This window comes from Strigops habroptila, chromosome 10, assembly GCF_004027225.2.
Source record: "Strigops habroptila isolate Jane chromosome 10, bStrHab1.2.pri, whole genome shotgun sequence".
Classification (NCBI taxonomy): domain Eukaryota; kingdom Metazoa; phylum Chordata; class Aves; order Psittaciformes; family Psittacidae; genus Strigops; species Strigops habroptila.
Window position 1 is genome coordinate 1,235,105 of NC_046359.1, and position 14,506 is coordinate 1,249,610.

Below are 14,506 nucleotides of genomic sequence, written 5' to 3' on the forward strand. Positions count from 1 at the left end.
AGTTTAAAACACATATTGATATCCAAAGATTACTCAAAGTTATTAAGTTATACTTTACTAGAGTAGAGGTCCAGTATATTAATAAAAACCCACAAAACTTTTTTCTTTATATACTTAGGCAGTAAGTCACAGATGCCCTGTACTGAATCTTGATAGATTAACAATTCCTAATACAGTATTTCTCACATATTTACAGGGAAGTTTTATAGAAAACAATTAGTATCATTACAATCTACACATCTAATTCCCTCCAAAATTAAAGGAGACACACATTCTCTAGATACTACTGCTTTCACATAAATAACAAACAACTTATCCCATATACCTGTTGCTTCCAGTTCTCAAGATCAATGCTGTCCATGTCTTTACTGGGATAGTGGGATGAAAATGTATCAGAGGAAAAACTCACCAACCATAACCAGAAAGCAACAGGATCACTCATGTGACAGATGAAATTAAAGATACAATATACAACATACAAGTTACTATAGCAGTTTCCTGAGAATTAGGTAAGATTCTCACCATCGGGCTGATCCAACTCAACTACGCAGGTCAGCCACAGCTGCTGGTTGTAAGTAGACAGTGGTGGTGAACTTAAATTAAACGGCTTCAGCTGTAAAAAAACCCCACCTGGTTAATACCATCCCTTATTCTGTTACATCATATATCTGTAGTTACAATGAGGAAAGACATGTTCGTTATGTTTGTGACACTCTATTTGGGAATAGATATAATATGTGCTATTCTGCGGACAGTACAATAAGCAGCTCAAATAAAAGTCTTACAGAGAAGTAGCTTAAACAGCACATGTATTTTGCACAGCATTTAAGTAAGGAAAGCACATAAAAGCAGCAGCAATAACCTCAAAAAGTTCAGATATGAAAAACAAAATCCTGAGATCTAGCCTGAAAATCACAAGTCATTTCTAGCACTTTACATCAAAAGTCAGATTTATGACCCCTCAGTTTTAAACCTGTTACACTATAATTATGAAAACAACAACTGTTTTCCACTAGGTTTTCTAAAAATCCCACATTAATTTCAAAAGCACAGAAGATATCATTAGCAGATCAAACCCACAAGCAGGAATGACTTCTCTTATTTGATATAAAAATACACTTAAAAGAAAATCCACCCATAATGTAATACCAATCCAAACACATACAGGTGGCTAACAGACAAAAAAATAATGTTCCAGTGTATTTAAAGAAAATTTACTTTAAAATCCCTCAAAACAACACAACAAAACCTTCTTAGAACTTTCACCAAAATTACTTCAGATACCAGGTTGACAGTAAAGAGCTAGACAGAAATAAAAATGCAAGAAGTGACACCCAAACTATGAGAGCTTTCAAGAATGTGAAGGTTCATGTTAGGAAGCCAGATCCCAGGTCTTGGTCACATGACAGTGGACAATTAACAAGAAAAAGCACCATTCCTTCCCAGCTGATAGAAAGGAAGATCACAAGAGGAGTACCATTAGTTGCCACTGAGAGCATTGGTTTTCAGTTTATGTTCTCAATTTCTGTTTCTGGACCCCCTACCAGAATCTCCAGCATGAACTGCCCAGGGAATCCTATCAACACCCATGCTGCTTTATCAGAAAGTACTGTGTAGAAAATTCATAGAATTCTCTACCTTACCAGCTGACAAAGGTAAGAGATTTGAAACTGCTGCTGGGCCACTCATGAAATAACAGCGGTAGTACAATACTACATGTTCAATTTCAAACTGGAAAGCACTGTGTGGCCGAGAAGTTTTCCAGTAAAAAATTAAATACTTAAAATAATTGGGGGATGGGGGAAATATTGAACCTTACTGACATCAAATAAAGCCACTCCTGTAATCCAATGATATGTATTAACTCTTACCTTTAGGCTGTTATTTAAATCAGTTCTTGCTACAGAAGTTTCGATCACATTAGGACCTACACAATACATAAGAAAGAAGAAAGAAAACGATATTGAAGTATGCATATTACTGATGTAAAAGCATGATTTCAAAAACATCTCCCTGCAAAGCAGGTAAATAGTATCCCACTTTTCAGATATTTAAGCTGAAGGATAAATCACTTAAGACATTACTGTATCATTAATAACCTTGGTCTGAATGTTCCTTTAAGCCTCTCTGCCATAGGATTTCTAGTCATGATTAAATAGGAAGTAAATTATAAATCAAGAACTCCATGTCAGAAGCCCTTTCACGTGTACTCTAAACTACTACAACAAACCACAGAGTATTTTTCCCAAGCTAAACTGTATACTGCAGTCATGAAAGTACTCAGTTACAGAAAGAGCTGGCTAAGCTGGCTAACACTGTCGTTACAGCACCTTGAAGCTCAACAAGGGCTGCAAAACCCACCTGAAAAACCAGCGTATTTAATTGCACCTTAAAGTTTCTACAGCTAAACTACTACCATTACCTGATCTACATAGAGCATTGTGTCCATAATGCATTGCACTCAAAGCTTGGGTACCAGGGCACACACGTCTCATGGTATTTGAGTGCATGATGCTAATACCTTTTTATGTATGAGTAGCACACTTACCTGTGCAATCACAGTAACAGTACTTCCTGCCTAGTGTTGGGTTTTCATCGCATTAGTCTGTTCAAGCCAATATACCCACGTGTTTGGTTGGGAACAGTTCTCAGTCTACTCAGATTGGGCCTCCCCTTTTCTATAGAAATCTGGGGCTAAAATATATTATGTATATAATCGCATAAACGGAATTGCATAAAAGTTCTATAAACAATTTCTGCTAAAACAGACAATCTGTTTAATCAATGGAGTTTCATGTCCAATTATAGTGGGAGATGTTCAGCTTGGTACCAGGCTTTTTATGCGACCATTCCTTTAATCATTTTGTATACAGACATGCACACTTAACATGTACTGATCAACAGCATCCATCCACTCACACCCTACCTCTAGTTCTGTATGCAGTAAATGGGAAGCAATAAAATCATAATTTATGTTAGAAGAGACCTCCAGAGGCCATCTAGTCCACATCTTGCTTAATTAGACCATACTGCTCAGGGCGCTGTCAAATCTTGAACATTTGCAAGGACAGAGACTCCTGCAACTTTCCTGGGTAACCTGTTCCAGTATTTCACCACCCTCATAGTAGAAAAAAATTCCTAATATCTAGCTGGAATTTCTTGCGCTCCAGCTTGTCTGTTGCCTCTCACCCTATTACCATGCACCACTGAGAAGAGTCCAGCCATATCTTATGAGTATCCTCTGATAAGGCTGTTGTAGACAGCGGCATGGTTTCCCCTTAGCCTTCTTGGGTATGCAAGAACACATGGTACTGGGGAGAAGAGGAATGCATGCGTGTATGTACATACACAACAGTATTCATACATGCCTGTGTATGTATATGAAAGGACTAAACCAGAAAAATTAAATGGAAGAGTAGGAAAAGGTCTGCATCTATATACTGGGGTGTGAACAGACAGGGAGGAGATGTATCGCACGTAGAGACACAGGCAGGACATACATGTGTGTATTTGGGTCACTCTAGAGGCTTCCCAGCCACAGTACAATTTTTCTGCTCAAATGGTCTCTCCCCTTACATATTTGGTCTGGCAATTTAATATAATTTATTAATCCTCAAAACATGCTGTTTCAGCCACAAGCTTAGTATTAAAAAAGAATATCAAGAAAAGCAATTTTTCACAAAGACTGTGAACTTCAAAGTTTCTATGGAGAAACTGTGGAAAAGAAGGAAGTTTACAAATGAGCAACATGGGATTATTCTGTGCAAGAAGTATTGTAGGTTCGCTGTCATGACAGCTCTAAACATGCAGCATTGCTTGGGCTTCTATAACCACTCAACTACAATATTAACAACCTTACAAACTTTAAATGGAAAACTGAAGAATTTCACCCACCACACATTAGAATTACAGTTCAACTTCACTAACAGCCACCATAAAGTCAGCTCTGCACCACTGAACTTTCCAGTTCTCGAGTACATATAAACAGGGCAGATTTTTGGATGGCGTTTTTGTTTTGAAAAGTACAATTCAAATTCAGCAAATGCTCATAGTTGATAACTCATCATATTTCAGTAATTAAGTCTTAACAAAAACAACAGAATGAGCCTTTTTTAAAAGTTGGGGCTTTTACCAGAAGATACGAGCCCATATTGGGGCAGAGAGATCATAGTCCCAGTTTTTAAGAGCAGCAACCAAAAAAATTATGAGGTTCTACTGCTATAATTGCTACTCCTCTAGCAAGCAACAGATTAAAGCTTTTTAAAGCAACAGATCAAAACAATGATGTGGTCATATTATTAAATTATGGTGATTTAATTACATTGTTACTGTTTTTCTTTTAGTCTTGCTCAGTTAACAGAATGACATCTGGAAGCAGAGAACCACACTGAGGTAGAGAACAGGAGAACTACACAGGTACAGAAAATGAGCTCTGCACCTTGGGTTTTCCTTGCACTTGTCTTACCCCAAAATTGACACAGGCCCATTGGGAAAAGGGAAAGAAAAGTGTAACTTGGAGGAAAAAAAAAGGAAAACAACAAACAAACCAACAAGTCTGCATCTGTCATGCGTTACAAAAACTGAAAAACAACAGCTACCTTAGATTAAACTGTCTTGTTTTCTCAGACAAGAAGCAAGACTTCTGCTAGGCTTCCCAAACTGCAGATACAGATGTTGAGTATAGGCAATGGCATATTCAAGTGGCACAGTAAATACAGATGCATCTCCCGCTTTTTCATTTATTTAAGAGGGTTTGGTGAGTTCCGCTCAGACTGCACACTTTAATGAGGGAGGATTCTATTGTTAGTGCCCCTCCCTCTTATTCACAGGAAGCAAGGAGCTGCCAGTGAAAGCCTCAAACAACATCACAGTAAGTATTCAGTGAGTCTCCTCCCAAGGTAAACAGCATTACTTTAAAAATAATTAAGCTATAATAATGAACTGTGTTCATGCTGTGTCAACAAAACTATCCAGCAAACCAGTTTTACAACGACAAGAGTCCCACAGCCGTTCCTGAAAGGGACTGCAGGTGAATCCTGGCACCCCAGCAGCAGGGTACATATGACCTGCTTACAGCAGCCAAGTCCCCTGGACCAAAGGGTAACCACATCATCAGATCAAGCTGCACGCAGACTCAAGGCAACACACCAACACAGCTCTCTTTCAGGTTCTCCTACTGATTAAGGATTAAATACTCAGTTTTCTCTTCCAGGAGCACTGCTTTTTGCCTAGTCTTACATAAAACAACTTGCTTATATTTCTTGCAACTGGGCAGTATAAATACACAAGTATAAATATGGTTCACTTTTTAAGCCAAATAGCAAAATGACACTAAATTAAGTAATTCCAGGGCTTTTTTTTCCCTTTGTCATTCATATAAAATGCATCTTTGTAAATGTGCTTATACCGTATTTTAGTGGCCAAATAATGCCCTTCAGCAAGCATCCTTAGGAAAATCACAGGAATATTACTGTTTAACCTTTATGAACTGGAAGTCTGTTTGGAACTTAGCCTGCTACAATAAATCAAACACAGACAAATTTCATTATTTAATGCTGTTATGAAGAATGTACTGCCTACAAGGCACAGATGGGCACAAAAAGCCCAACAGCTGCCTCCAATTAACCCCCCTTTCCAAGGCAGGCAGGAGCGGATGAGTCCCAGACCTGGGCAGCCTGTCTCATTTGGAAGGAAGTGAAGGACAGGGCAGTGGTAGAAACAACCTTACAGACAGGTCACGGGGTATCAGACTGGCACAGGAGAACATGCTGGGTCACATGAAAATAGCAGTAAAGTGGGGGGAGGTAGTAACATCCTTAAATAATTCCTACATGGGGGACAGGTTGCTTAATGAGTACAAGTCCCTTCCCCCTTTCCCTGCCACTGTACTTCTGTGTTGACAAAGCTATCCTGACAGCAGAATATTAGCTTAATAACACCGCACGGACAGCATGCTGACTTCTTTTGCAAGTACATTTTAGACCTGGAGAAGCTCTCTGGCATGAAATACAGAGGGCTCCCACGCTTTCCATCTGTCTAATGACACTCTGCATCTCTGTCGACCAGACTTGCCCAGATCTCTCTGATCTCCAGGACACGTATCTAGGCACTAAGTGCTTAGCCTCACAGATCACGTCATGACTCCCACAAAGGCCTCTGAAACCAGAGACCTAAGCTCATATATGTTTGACAAGAGAAGTCTGTATTTTTGCGTTACTAAAATATTTTGTATTTCTGTGGCATTTATCACCCAAATGTTTAGGAGGCTTTACAAACAGCTACCAATTTCCTCACAGGAAATCGGCTATTAGCACCACCATTTTACTGACTGAAACACAAGGAAGAAAATGAACGTAGCAGTCTGCTGAAAAAAATACATTACAATGAGGCTGGTTTTGTTTCACTTTACTGACTCTTCCCTGCAAGGCAGTTGCAAACACCAAATCTGTGTAGGTAGTACTCCTATGAGGAAATGAGATGGAAGAAACACTTCCCCCTCCCTGTGAAAAGTAATGCTCCCTCAGACACCCCAGGGGCAGTAAGCTCATTAGCATTTAAATACATCTGTAAATACTAACAGGTTTAGACAAAGCATACAAGAACTGTAATCCTTTAAAAATACAACATCCTTACCTGCTATTCCTATGAAGACCGTCAGACCAAAACAAACAAAGAATACTACAAAGACCAGAACAAAGTGCCGTTTGGACAGTGTATATAATCGCATCGGTGCCAGCCTACAGGAAGCAAAAGAAAGCAAAGAATTAGTTGCCAGTCATACTTTTAAAGGGCGGAGAGGGAGAGAATAGGCCCCATTCATTCCTCACACAGAAAATCAAACCAAACTCTGAGGTAACATTAAGGGAAAAAAAAAAAAATTAATGCTGCTTTATAGAGCAAAGGTAACTACTAGGAATTATCAGACATATGTATATGCATGCACACCCATGCCCCAAAATGTATGAATTTTGCCCATTCTTTTTATGCCAGGGTTTTCTACTGTCCGAGGACTTGAGCTTGAAAAAGCATTTCTAGAGGGAGAAAAAATTACGTGGTTTTAGTTCATACATTAATAATTTAAACATCCAAGATACCATGCCTCCTGCAGTGATAGCTTAACCTAAAGGGACGCATGTCACTAACAACTCAGTTACCTGCACAGGGTCTTGATGAGTTTTCTGCACCCTATATATATATATATATATGTATATATAACTACCCTTCCTCCCTGCAGGGTCACCCCTAACAAGGAGTAAAGCAGAACCCCAAATCTGCTAGATGCACATGCTAGACCCTGCATTCCTGCCTGAAGGCCACCAAAGCTTGGAAAATAGAAACTTGAACTTAAGTTCATTATTAGACACTGGAATAAAAATACACATAAAAGCAATATCTCTTCCACAGCTGTTTGGTGGCTATCCTTAAGTTAAAGACAAAATAGAGAGGAAAAAAGTACTGAAAGGACCAATTGCATTCTCTTGGAAACAGGTAACTTGCAGTTCTGTTAGCTTAAAGGAAAGTTGATCAAGGACTTAATCCTACATAATGTATCCCTCCTCTACGTCCCTTTTTGTTAAATGCATAGTTCAAAAAAGGACAAACCCCCATGTTTCAAAATAGAGCCAACATTTCTTTTTGAGTTATGCCATAACTGAGCCACCATATAGCTGATTTGTGCTGCTGTTCCAGTAGGTATGATCACAGAAAGCTGTACGGTTTACATGGGAAAGCTATAGGATTGGAGGTGGGGCTGTTTTCTGATAAAGTTGTATGAGCACCATCATGGAAAGAAATGAAAGCATAAGACTTTAATGACAGTGCTCCCTTTCAGCTTGGAATAAAACTTCTTTTCACCAGCTGAACGGTGCTCTTCCTGGTTAACCACATTATGAAGAAATTCAGAAAAGGTGGTGGAATCCTTTCCATAAGCCCAGCCTGAATTCTGGGACCAGGTACCGCATGCCTGCATGCCTGGCAGCCCTTAAAAGCAAGGCAAACAATTAATATTAAACCAGTAAAAAAGATTTATTAATAACTTTTGTTTTCTTTAAGAATCACTGCATTCTCTCCAAAGGAGGCACCACAAAAATAATTACATTTTTCCTTTACTATGAAGATTGAAAGACGCAAAGCTTAATTTAGCTCACAAAGGAGACTAGGAAGGGAGGAAACCTCAACAGAAGTAATGAGAACTACAAGCGAGTAACTGTAACTGTTACAAGTTCGCACAAACTGGCTGTACAGGACTCCGGGCATAGCACCCGCCAACAGAGTGTAACTTGCCTTGCCACATGCTGTTAGGCAGAGCAAAAACTCAACGGCAGCCAAAGAAGTCATAATAGTTGATTGCACAGGCAAAAAAAAGGTAAATTGTACATGAAATTATTACAGTCATAAACAGGAACAGATGAGATCTCTGTCACAGAGATCATCACACAGAATTCTCACAGACAAATACACTATTTAAAGTTGACTTTGAAAAATGCCAATTAATAGAGGCATTTCAAACCATAACTTGTCTGCACAACTTTTCCAGGGATATAACTACAGTATTTTCCTTAAATCAGTGTCTTAAAACCTCAGCCTTCCTGCATTTAAACCACTTTAAAGCTATTACATCTGTACTAGTACTAAAATAACTATATAAATAAGGTACATTTTCCTGTTTGTTCCAAGGGCTCCTTCAGTTCCCCAGATGACCTGGTATTCCTTGTCTGCCTAAGAACGCCATGCATGGGATATTATGCATCAAGATATATCTTGAGATACCAAAACCACTAGTCTTAACAAGAAAATCCTTCATATATAAAAATGGTACATAAAATGCTGATATGCCTAAACTAACTATAAGGGTTGAAGTGGATACCAAATGCTTCGTGAGAGAGCACACACTGAGGATCACTCTCAACATACAGAACCAGGTCTGGATGGGAAAGTCCATGGGTCAAGAACTGCTGACGACTGGAAGAGTATCAGATATATGCAGGAAAGTATCACACATGCTTGTGCTCTTTGTAACAGCTTACATCAGGGCATCAACAGCTACAGCTGATGCAGGACACTTCTGACTTGCTATGCATAATCCTGGTTCTTTTGATAAGCTTCCTAATTCCAAGTTTTTGCAGACATTTCAAAATGCATAATGTGAACATGAAAAGCAGCTTCACCTCCACAGTCCTTACAGAAAAGTCACCAGAGTTTGCCACCCAGCCAACACTCAGAGCGTTACAGCCATTGGTAATTATCACCTTCGGTTACCCAGATGCCAGAGCACAGATGTGCTTGCAGGCTTTCGAAGAAACACGTTCCAGACATTGGCTCATTCTTTATTCCAACTCCTCTCCAGGTGGTGTAACACCTAGAAGTCAAAATGGGTGGGTGCACACCCACCTAAGAACAGTCGTGCTGGCACTTAACAAAGAGAGGAGACCAGAAAACACTGTTTTCCCCTTTTCTGAAGAGAAACTCCTGCAGTCTCGTTTAAGCCACTGATGGTTCGTGCTACTTTACAGGTCAGTGAGACAACACAGACACTTTTTGTAAGAGCAAATGTAAGAACTCAGCCAAATCTTAACTGCATTTATCATGACAGCAAACAACTTATAGCATTCTCATCAGGGGATTGCCCCTCGCTACAATAATAAAATTTCCTTGTGTGGTTTAAGTGTCTCTTATCAACCTATTACCAGCTGACAAAGCAAGCAGATTATCTTCCTGTACATCCATTGTTTAACACCTGCCTTTTGGAAAGAGATTATATAAAGTTTATTTATCTATATAAGTGCAAGTTGATGATCCCCACTAGCAGCTTTCTTACATCTGAAAGGCCTAACAAGGAATATAATGTTTGAAAGGCATTTACAGGAGAAACAAAGAAGGTTCCTTACTCTGGAAGCACCTGTTCAAACGAGTAAAGAACTGTGCTTTGCTTCACCAACAGAAGATGCTTTATTTGGCCTGCCCAAGGCAGTCAAAAGCTCAGGACTGACCACCTGCACTGAATTTTATCCTAACTCAGACAGGAACTAAATATTCTGTAATTAAATTGGATATGTCTGAAACTAACTGCAAAGGAGCAGAAAGCACTGAGACACAAACAGAAAAATGTTATACTTAGACATCTCAAATAGCAGTCAGTAAAGACTCAACTGCACTAATGCAACCTGTGCTAGAGCAAAGTATGGAAACGCACTCTCGTAACAACTGCAGTCTTTCAGGAGCCGTTCACACATGACATGTAAAGGTAAGTTAACTCTTGCTCTATGAGTAAAGCTTTGGCTCAAAGGGTTAGGCAAAATCTTTCTTATGCTATTCCTCATCTTCAAACTACTTCTCATGCCTGCACAACACAGCCTTTACCAGAGTAAAGACCATCAAGAATAACAGAGTCTTTTATACAGTAGTTTTCACTTAAGACTCCCACTTTACAGATGGGAAAGCTGTGACAAAATTGGAATTAAGTAGTAGGTAGCACAGAGTTGATACTAAAATCACAAATAACTTACTTTTATGCACAGCAGTTTCTCTGTCATACTGCCTCCAACTGCTCTTTTCTATTTTAGGCTCGCTCCGAAATAAAACCACCAAAACCACTCTGATTTAAATATTATATATGCTACCTACATTCACAGTACTGGGTCTGTCTGTACACACCGCACCTTCTCACTGTTTAAAGACATTGCTTGCTCTGGTGTCCCTCAGGAGACCTTGAATTTCTTCTTGCAGATGTACTCCACAGTGGTTAATAGCTAATGACTACATAAAAAGATGCATACAATTAACAGTACTACATAGCACTTTTATACGACAACTGACAGCTAACCATGGCTATGCTAAACAGCTCGCATGCACGGGGTGGGTTTGGCTTTTCTTTTTACGTGTCCTGTTTGTTGTACTCATTGAAGTCTGAATGATTAGTCACGACTACGGCTCCGTCCAAGCGAAGACATATCTGGGAAAACAAGTTTTTGCTCAGACCTAATCTGAGAGCAGAGATAGAGTGGGGGTTATTCACCACAGAGGACAACAAAGCACAGCGTTCTCCCAACGAAGCGGATAGTCACGCTCGGGTTTCTGACTGCCGAACCGCAGCCTCCGACACACTGATTTAACCCTCGGTGACCTTATTTCCTCAATGAGAATTAACATGTACAGACCGAATGACGGGGTTCATCTCTCCACAGGGAAAAGCCCACATCACCGCACCCGCCGGGCAGAAGGCATTTCTTCTTCCCGCCCCGGGCCCGGACCCACGCCAACAGGCACATCCCGCCGCGGCAGCAGCGGCTCTGTGCGCGTCCCCACCACCCCGCACCCCCCGATGCCGCGCGGGCCGCCGCACCTCCCCTCAGGCGGGCGGGCGGGCGCGCGCGCCCCGCCGGCCGTTCAACGGCCGCTCCCGCCGACGGCGCGAGCCCCCCCGGCCCGGCCCGCGCGACCCCCCCGCTCCTCCTCCGCGCGCGCCCCACTCACGGCTCCATCCCGGCGCCGCATGCGCGGAGCGGGCGCCGCCCCCCCCGCCCGGGAGCTGCCGCCGCTGCCGTGGCACGATCGCGACCGGTGCCTCGCGGCGGCTTCCGCGTGCGTCACCCGCCCGCCACGCGACCCGGGACACGTCACGGCAGCCCCCGCCGCGCCGGGGCCGAAGGGCGACGCTGTTGGCGGCGGCAGCGCTACGGAGAGCCGGAGGGGACACGGGCCCCTGCTCCGCGGGTCGCGCCCCGGCGGCCGGGGCCTGTCCTGCCGCCTGAGCGGCAAAGCGCCGCTTTCCCGCAGCGGGAGCCGGCGGGCCCGGCAAGGGGCGCGGTCGCGGGCCCCCGGTCCGCCCAGGCAGCCCCCGGCGGCTGCGGAGGGAGAAGGAGCCGCCTGTGGAAGCAGCTGGGCCAGACGCTGAGCTGCGGCGCTTTGAAGCGCCACCTCAGTGAGCAGGCGTGTGGCTCGTCCTGCCCCGCTGAACGCCCCTTTCTGCTGGGGGGACAGCCGCGGTTCACACGTTCCCAGGGCCCTTTCCCAGCTTGTGTTGCAGTAGCAGCAACCACATTCGTCAGAGGGACGTTTAAACTTACAAGCAGAAAATACATAAGACACAGAAGCGGTTCTGAATCCGATTTAAACAAAAAAGGAGGAAAACTAAACTAAGATTATAAAATACAATCCCTTTTAGGCATAAGGACTGCCATCGCCTACCCACGCTGAACATGTGTGTTCGGTGCCCGCTGGAGACAGGTACCTGGTTTGTAAGTGATATATTTTTTTTCCCCAGCCTGACGGGAAAGGACAATGAAAATGCCATCACTGCAGTCACCTGCATGCAGCTTAGTGGTGTTCAAGAGGCGATTAATGCATCATGCTCACAGGGAATCCGGTCAGCTCGCATGCACTGCACATTAAATGCTAGGAGTAAACTACTGCTTCAAACACGCTATTTAATAAACATCCCCGGGTCACTCCTGACACTACTTGTTGCACAAATGTTGAGGTAAAGTTGGAGTTTGTTCTGCTTTCCTTTTACATGTATTGAGGCTGAGCAACAAAGATTGTCAACCCATCCACTGGGGAGCGATGGTGAAAACCAGGCAGTTCTAGGGGCTTGCCGAGTTACATTTTGTATTAATTTTTGATAGTTCTTATAGAAAGCAGCACTTTAGTTAAGCATGTGGGGATACTTGGTGCCTAGTCGAGGATAAAATTCAGAGTAACTTCCCGGCTTTGGTGTTTGTCATATACATAAGGCAGAGCCATCTCAGTGTGACCTCAGAAACATTTAGATCAGTCAACATGTAATTTAAAAATTTAGCTCTTCAACAGTCAAATACTTCCATTAAAAGCTTACTTAGATGGTGAGACAGTTTTATTGCAATTACTTTTAAAAGGTACTTAACATTAATAATATTACTCATTTCATTCAGTTGCCCTACAGGTAATTCATATGATCACTGGTGATCGGTGGGATGCAGTATGTCACTTGTGTAACACCCCTGAAGCCAAAAGAAAGATGCTGGGAATTAATTCAGTCATTGATACTTGTGTTTATCCCATCAGTTAGATCCGTGATTTATAGCACTGGTGATTATTCAGTAACCTCATAAAAAGGCTGTCTTGAGACATATGAAGTGATGAAGGAAAGTCATTTATACATTTTAAATCAACAAGAATCACTGCTATAGGGCAGAAAATAAAGGTTTGAGTACTCAGGGCAACACAACAAACTGCATTTGCTCAGAACAAGATAGCACTGCCAAGTCACAAGGTGAGGTCATTGGGTCACAGGTGACTATGACATGCATTGTGTAGCTTTCAGCACACTTCAGGCTTCTCCAACAAGTTCTCCCTGGCCAGAAAATGATGGAATGGTGCTTACAGCATCTGTGACCATGTCCAGTGTTCTAGGAGGTACAGTTGCAGGCTGCTGCCATTTCTGTGCACACAACTGAGCTATATGGATGATGTCCCTCTGGCACTCGGGTGTCTCACTAAGGTGAATGAAATTATTCTCCTCAAAACAAAAATACATTCTTCTCATTGCATGGGTAGGAAATTGAAGCACAGAGAGACCGAGCCTTGACAAAAGTCACCTGGAGAACAGTGTGGGTGGCATGGAATCACAGAATCATAGATTACCAGGGGAAGGGAGCTCAAGGATCATCTGGTCCAACCTTTCTTGGCAAAGCATGACCTAGACTAGATGGCCCAGCACCCTGTCCAGCCAAATCTTAAAAGTGTCCAGTGTTGGGGAATCCACCACTTCTCTGGGGAGAGTATTCTCATTGTGAACAATTTTCCTCTTCTGTCTTTTTCCCAGGAGTAACTTGCTCCCATTACCCTTTTTGTTTACCATGTGACTCCTTGTAAAAAAGGGGGTCTCCATCTTCTTTGTAGCCACCCTCTAAATACTGGAACATGGTGGTAAGGTCTCCCCTGGAAATAAAGTCTCTTCTGAGCCTTCTTTTCTGAAGGCTGAGCAAACCCACTTCTCTCAGCCTTTCCTCACACAGCAGGTTTTCTCTGGACCATCTCCAGCCTGTAAATGTGCTTGAAAAGGCTTGAAATCCAGCTCACTACAATTAGCCACACAGATGGGACCACATCTCTCTTTGCCTTCTACCAACTTTCAAAGGGTTGCGAATACACTGTAAACACAGATTCCGCACCCTGTAAGTTTTGTGAAAATAGTGCCATTGAGTTTACAAACTAAATACTCGGAGGGAAGGCACTGTGAAACCCCACTCCCTCCACAAACACAGAGTCAGTCAGAGTCTCACTCTGCTTTCCTGCTTGCAGGAAGGTGCTCAGGGGTGAAATAGTGCAAGAAGCTACTGTCTGCCTCATCCAGTGTAGAAACCAGATGGTGTAAAGTGAAGGAGGCTTGCAAGAAGAGGCAGACTGATCTGTGAAAAAGCAGGCTGAATGCTAGCTCAGCTGGGATTCTACTTACATTAACCACCTTAGCATCAATACTGTACTTTCATGACCAGTTTATACTTTGATGGCTCATACCTACAGCTTT

The 14,506-nt window shown here is 42.4% G+C and overlaps 1 protein-coding gene across 6 annotated transcripts in view; it reads right to left on the bottom strand.

The window, feature by feature from the left end:
• TMEM181 (transmembrane protein 181) overlaps positions 1-14,506 on the bottom strand; it is a 36,749-nt gene that overhangs the window by 16,425 nt on the left and 5,818 nt on the right. For 2 of the 6 annotated variants that reach the window (XM_030498854.1, XM_030498853.2), the window contains exons 2-4: positions 6,634-6,737; positions 1,872-1,927; positions 523-613 (exon numbers count right to left, since the gene is read on the bottom strand). In XM_030498854.1, the coding sequence (XP_030354714.1) occupies positions 523-613; positions 1,872-1,927; positions 6,634-6,737 (251 nt within the window). The other 4 variants (XM_030498855.2, XM_030498857.2, XM_030498856.2 and 1 more) reach the window with 4 other exon arrangements.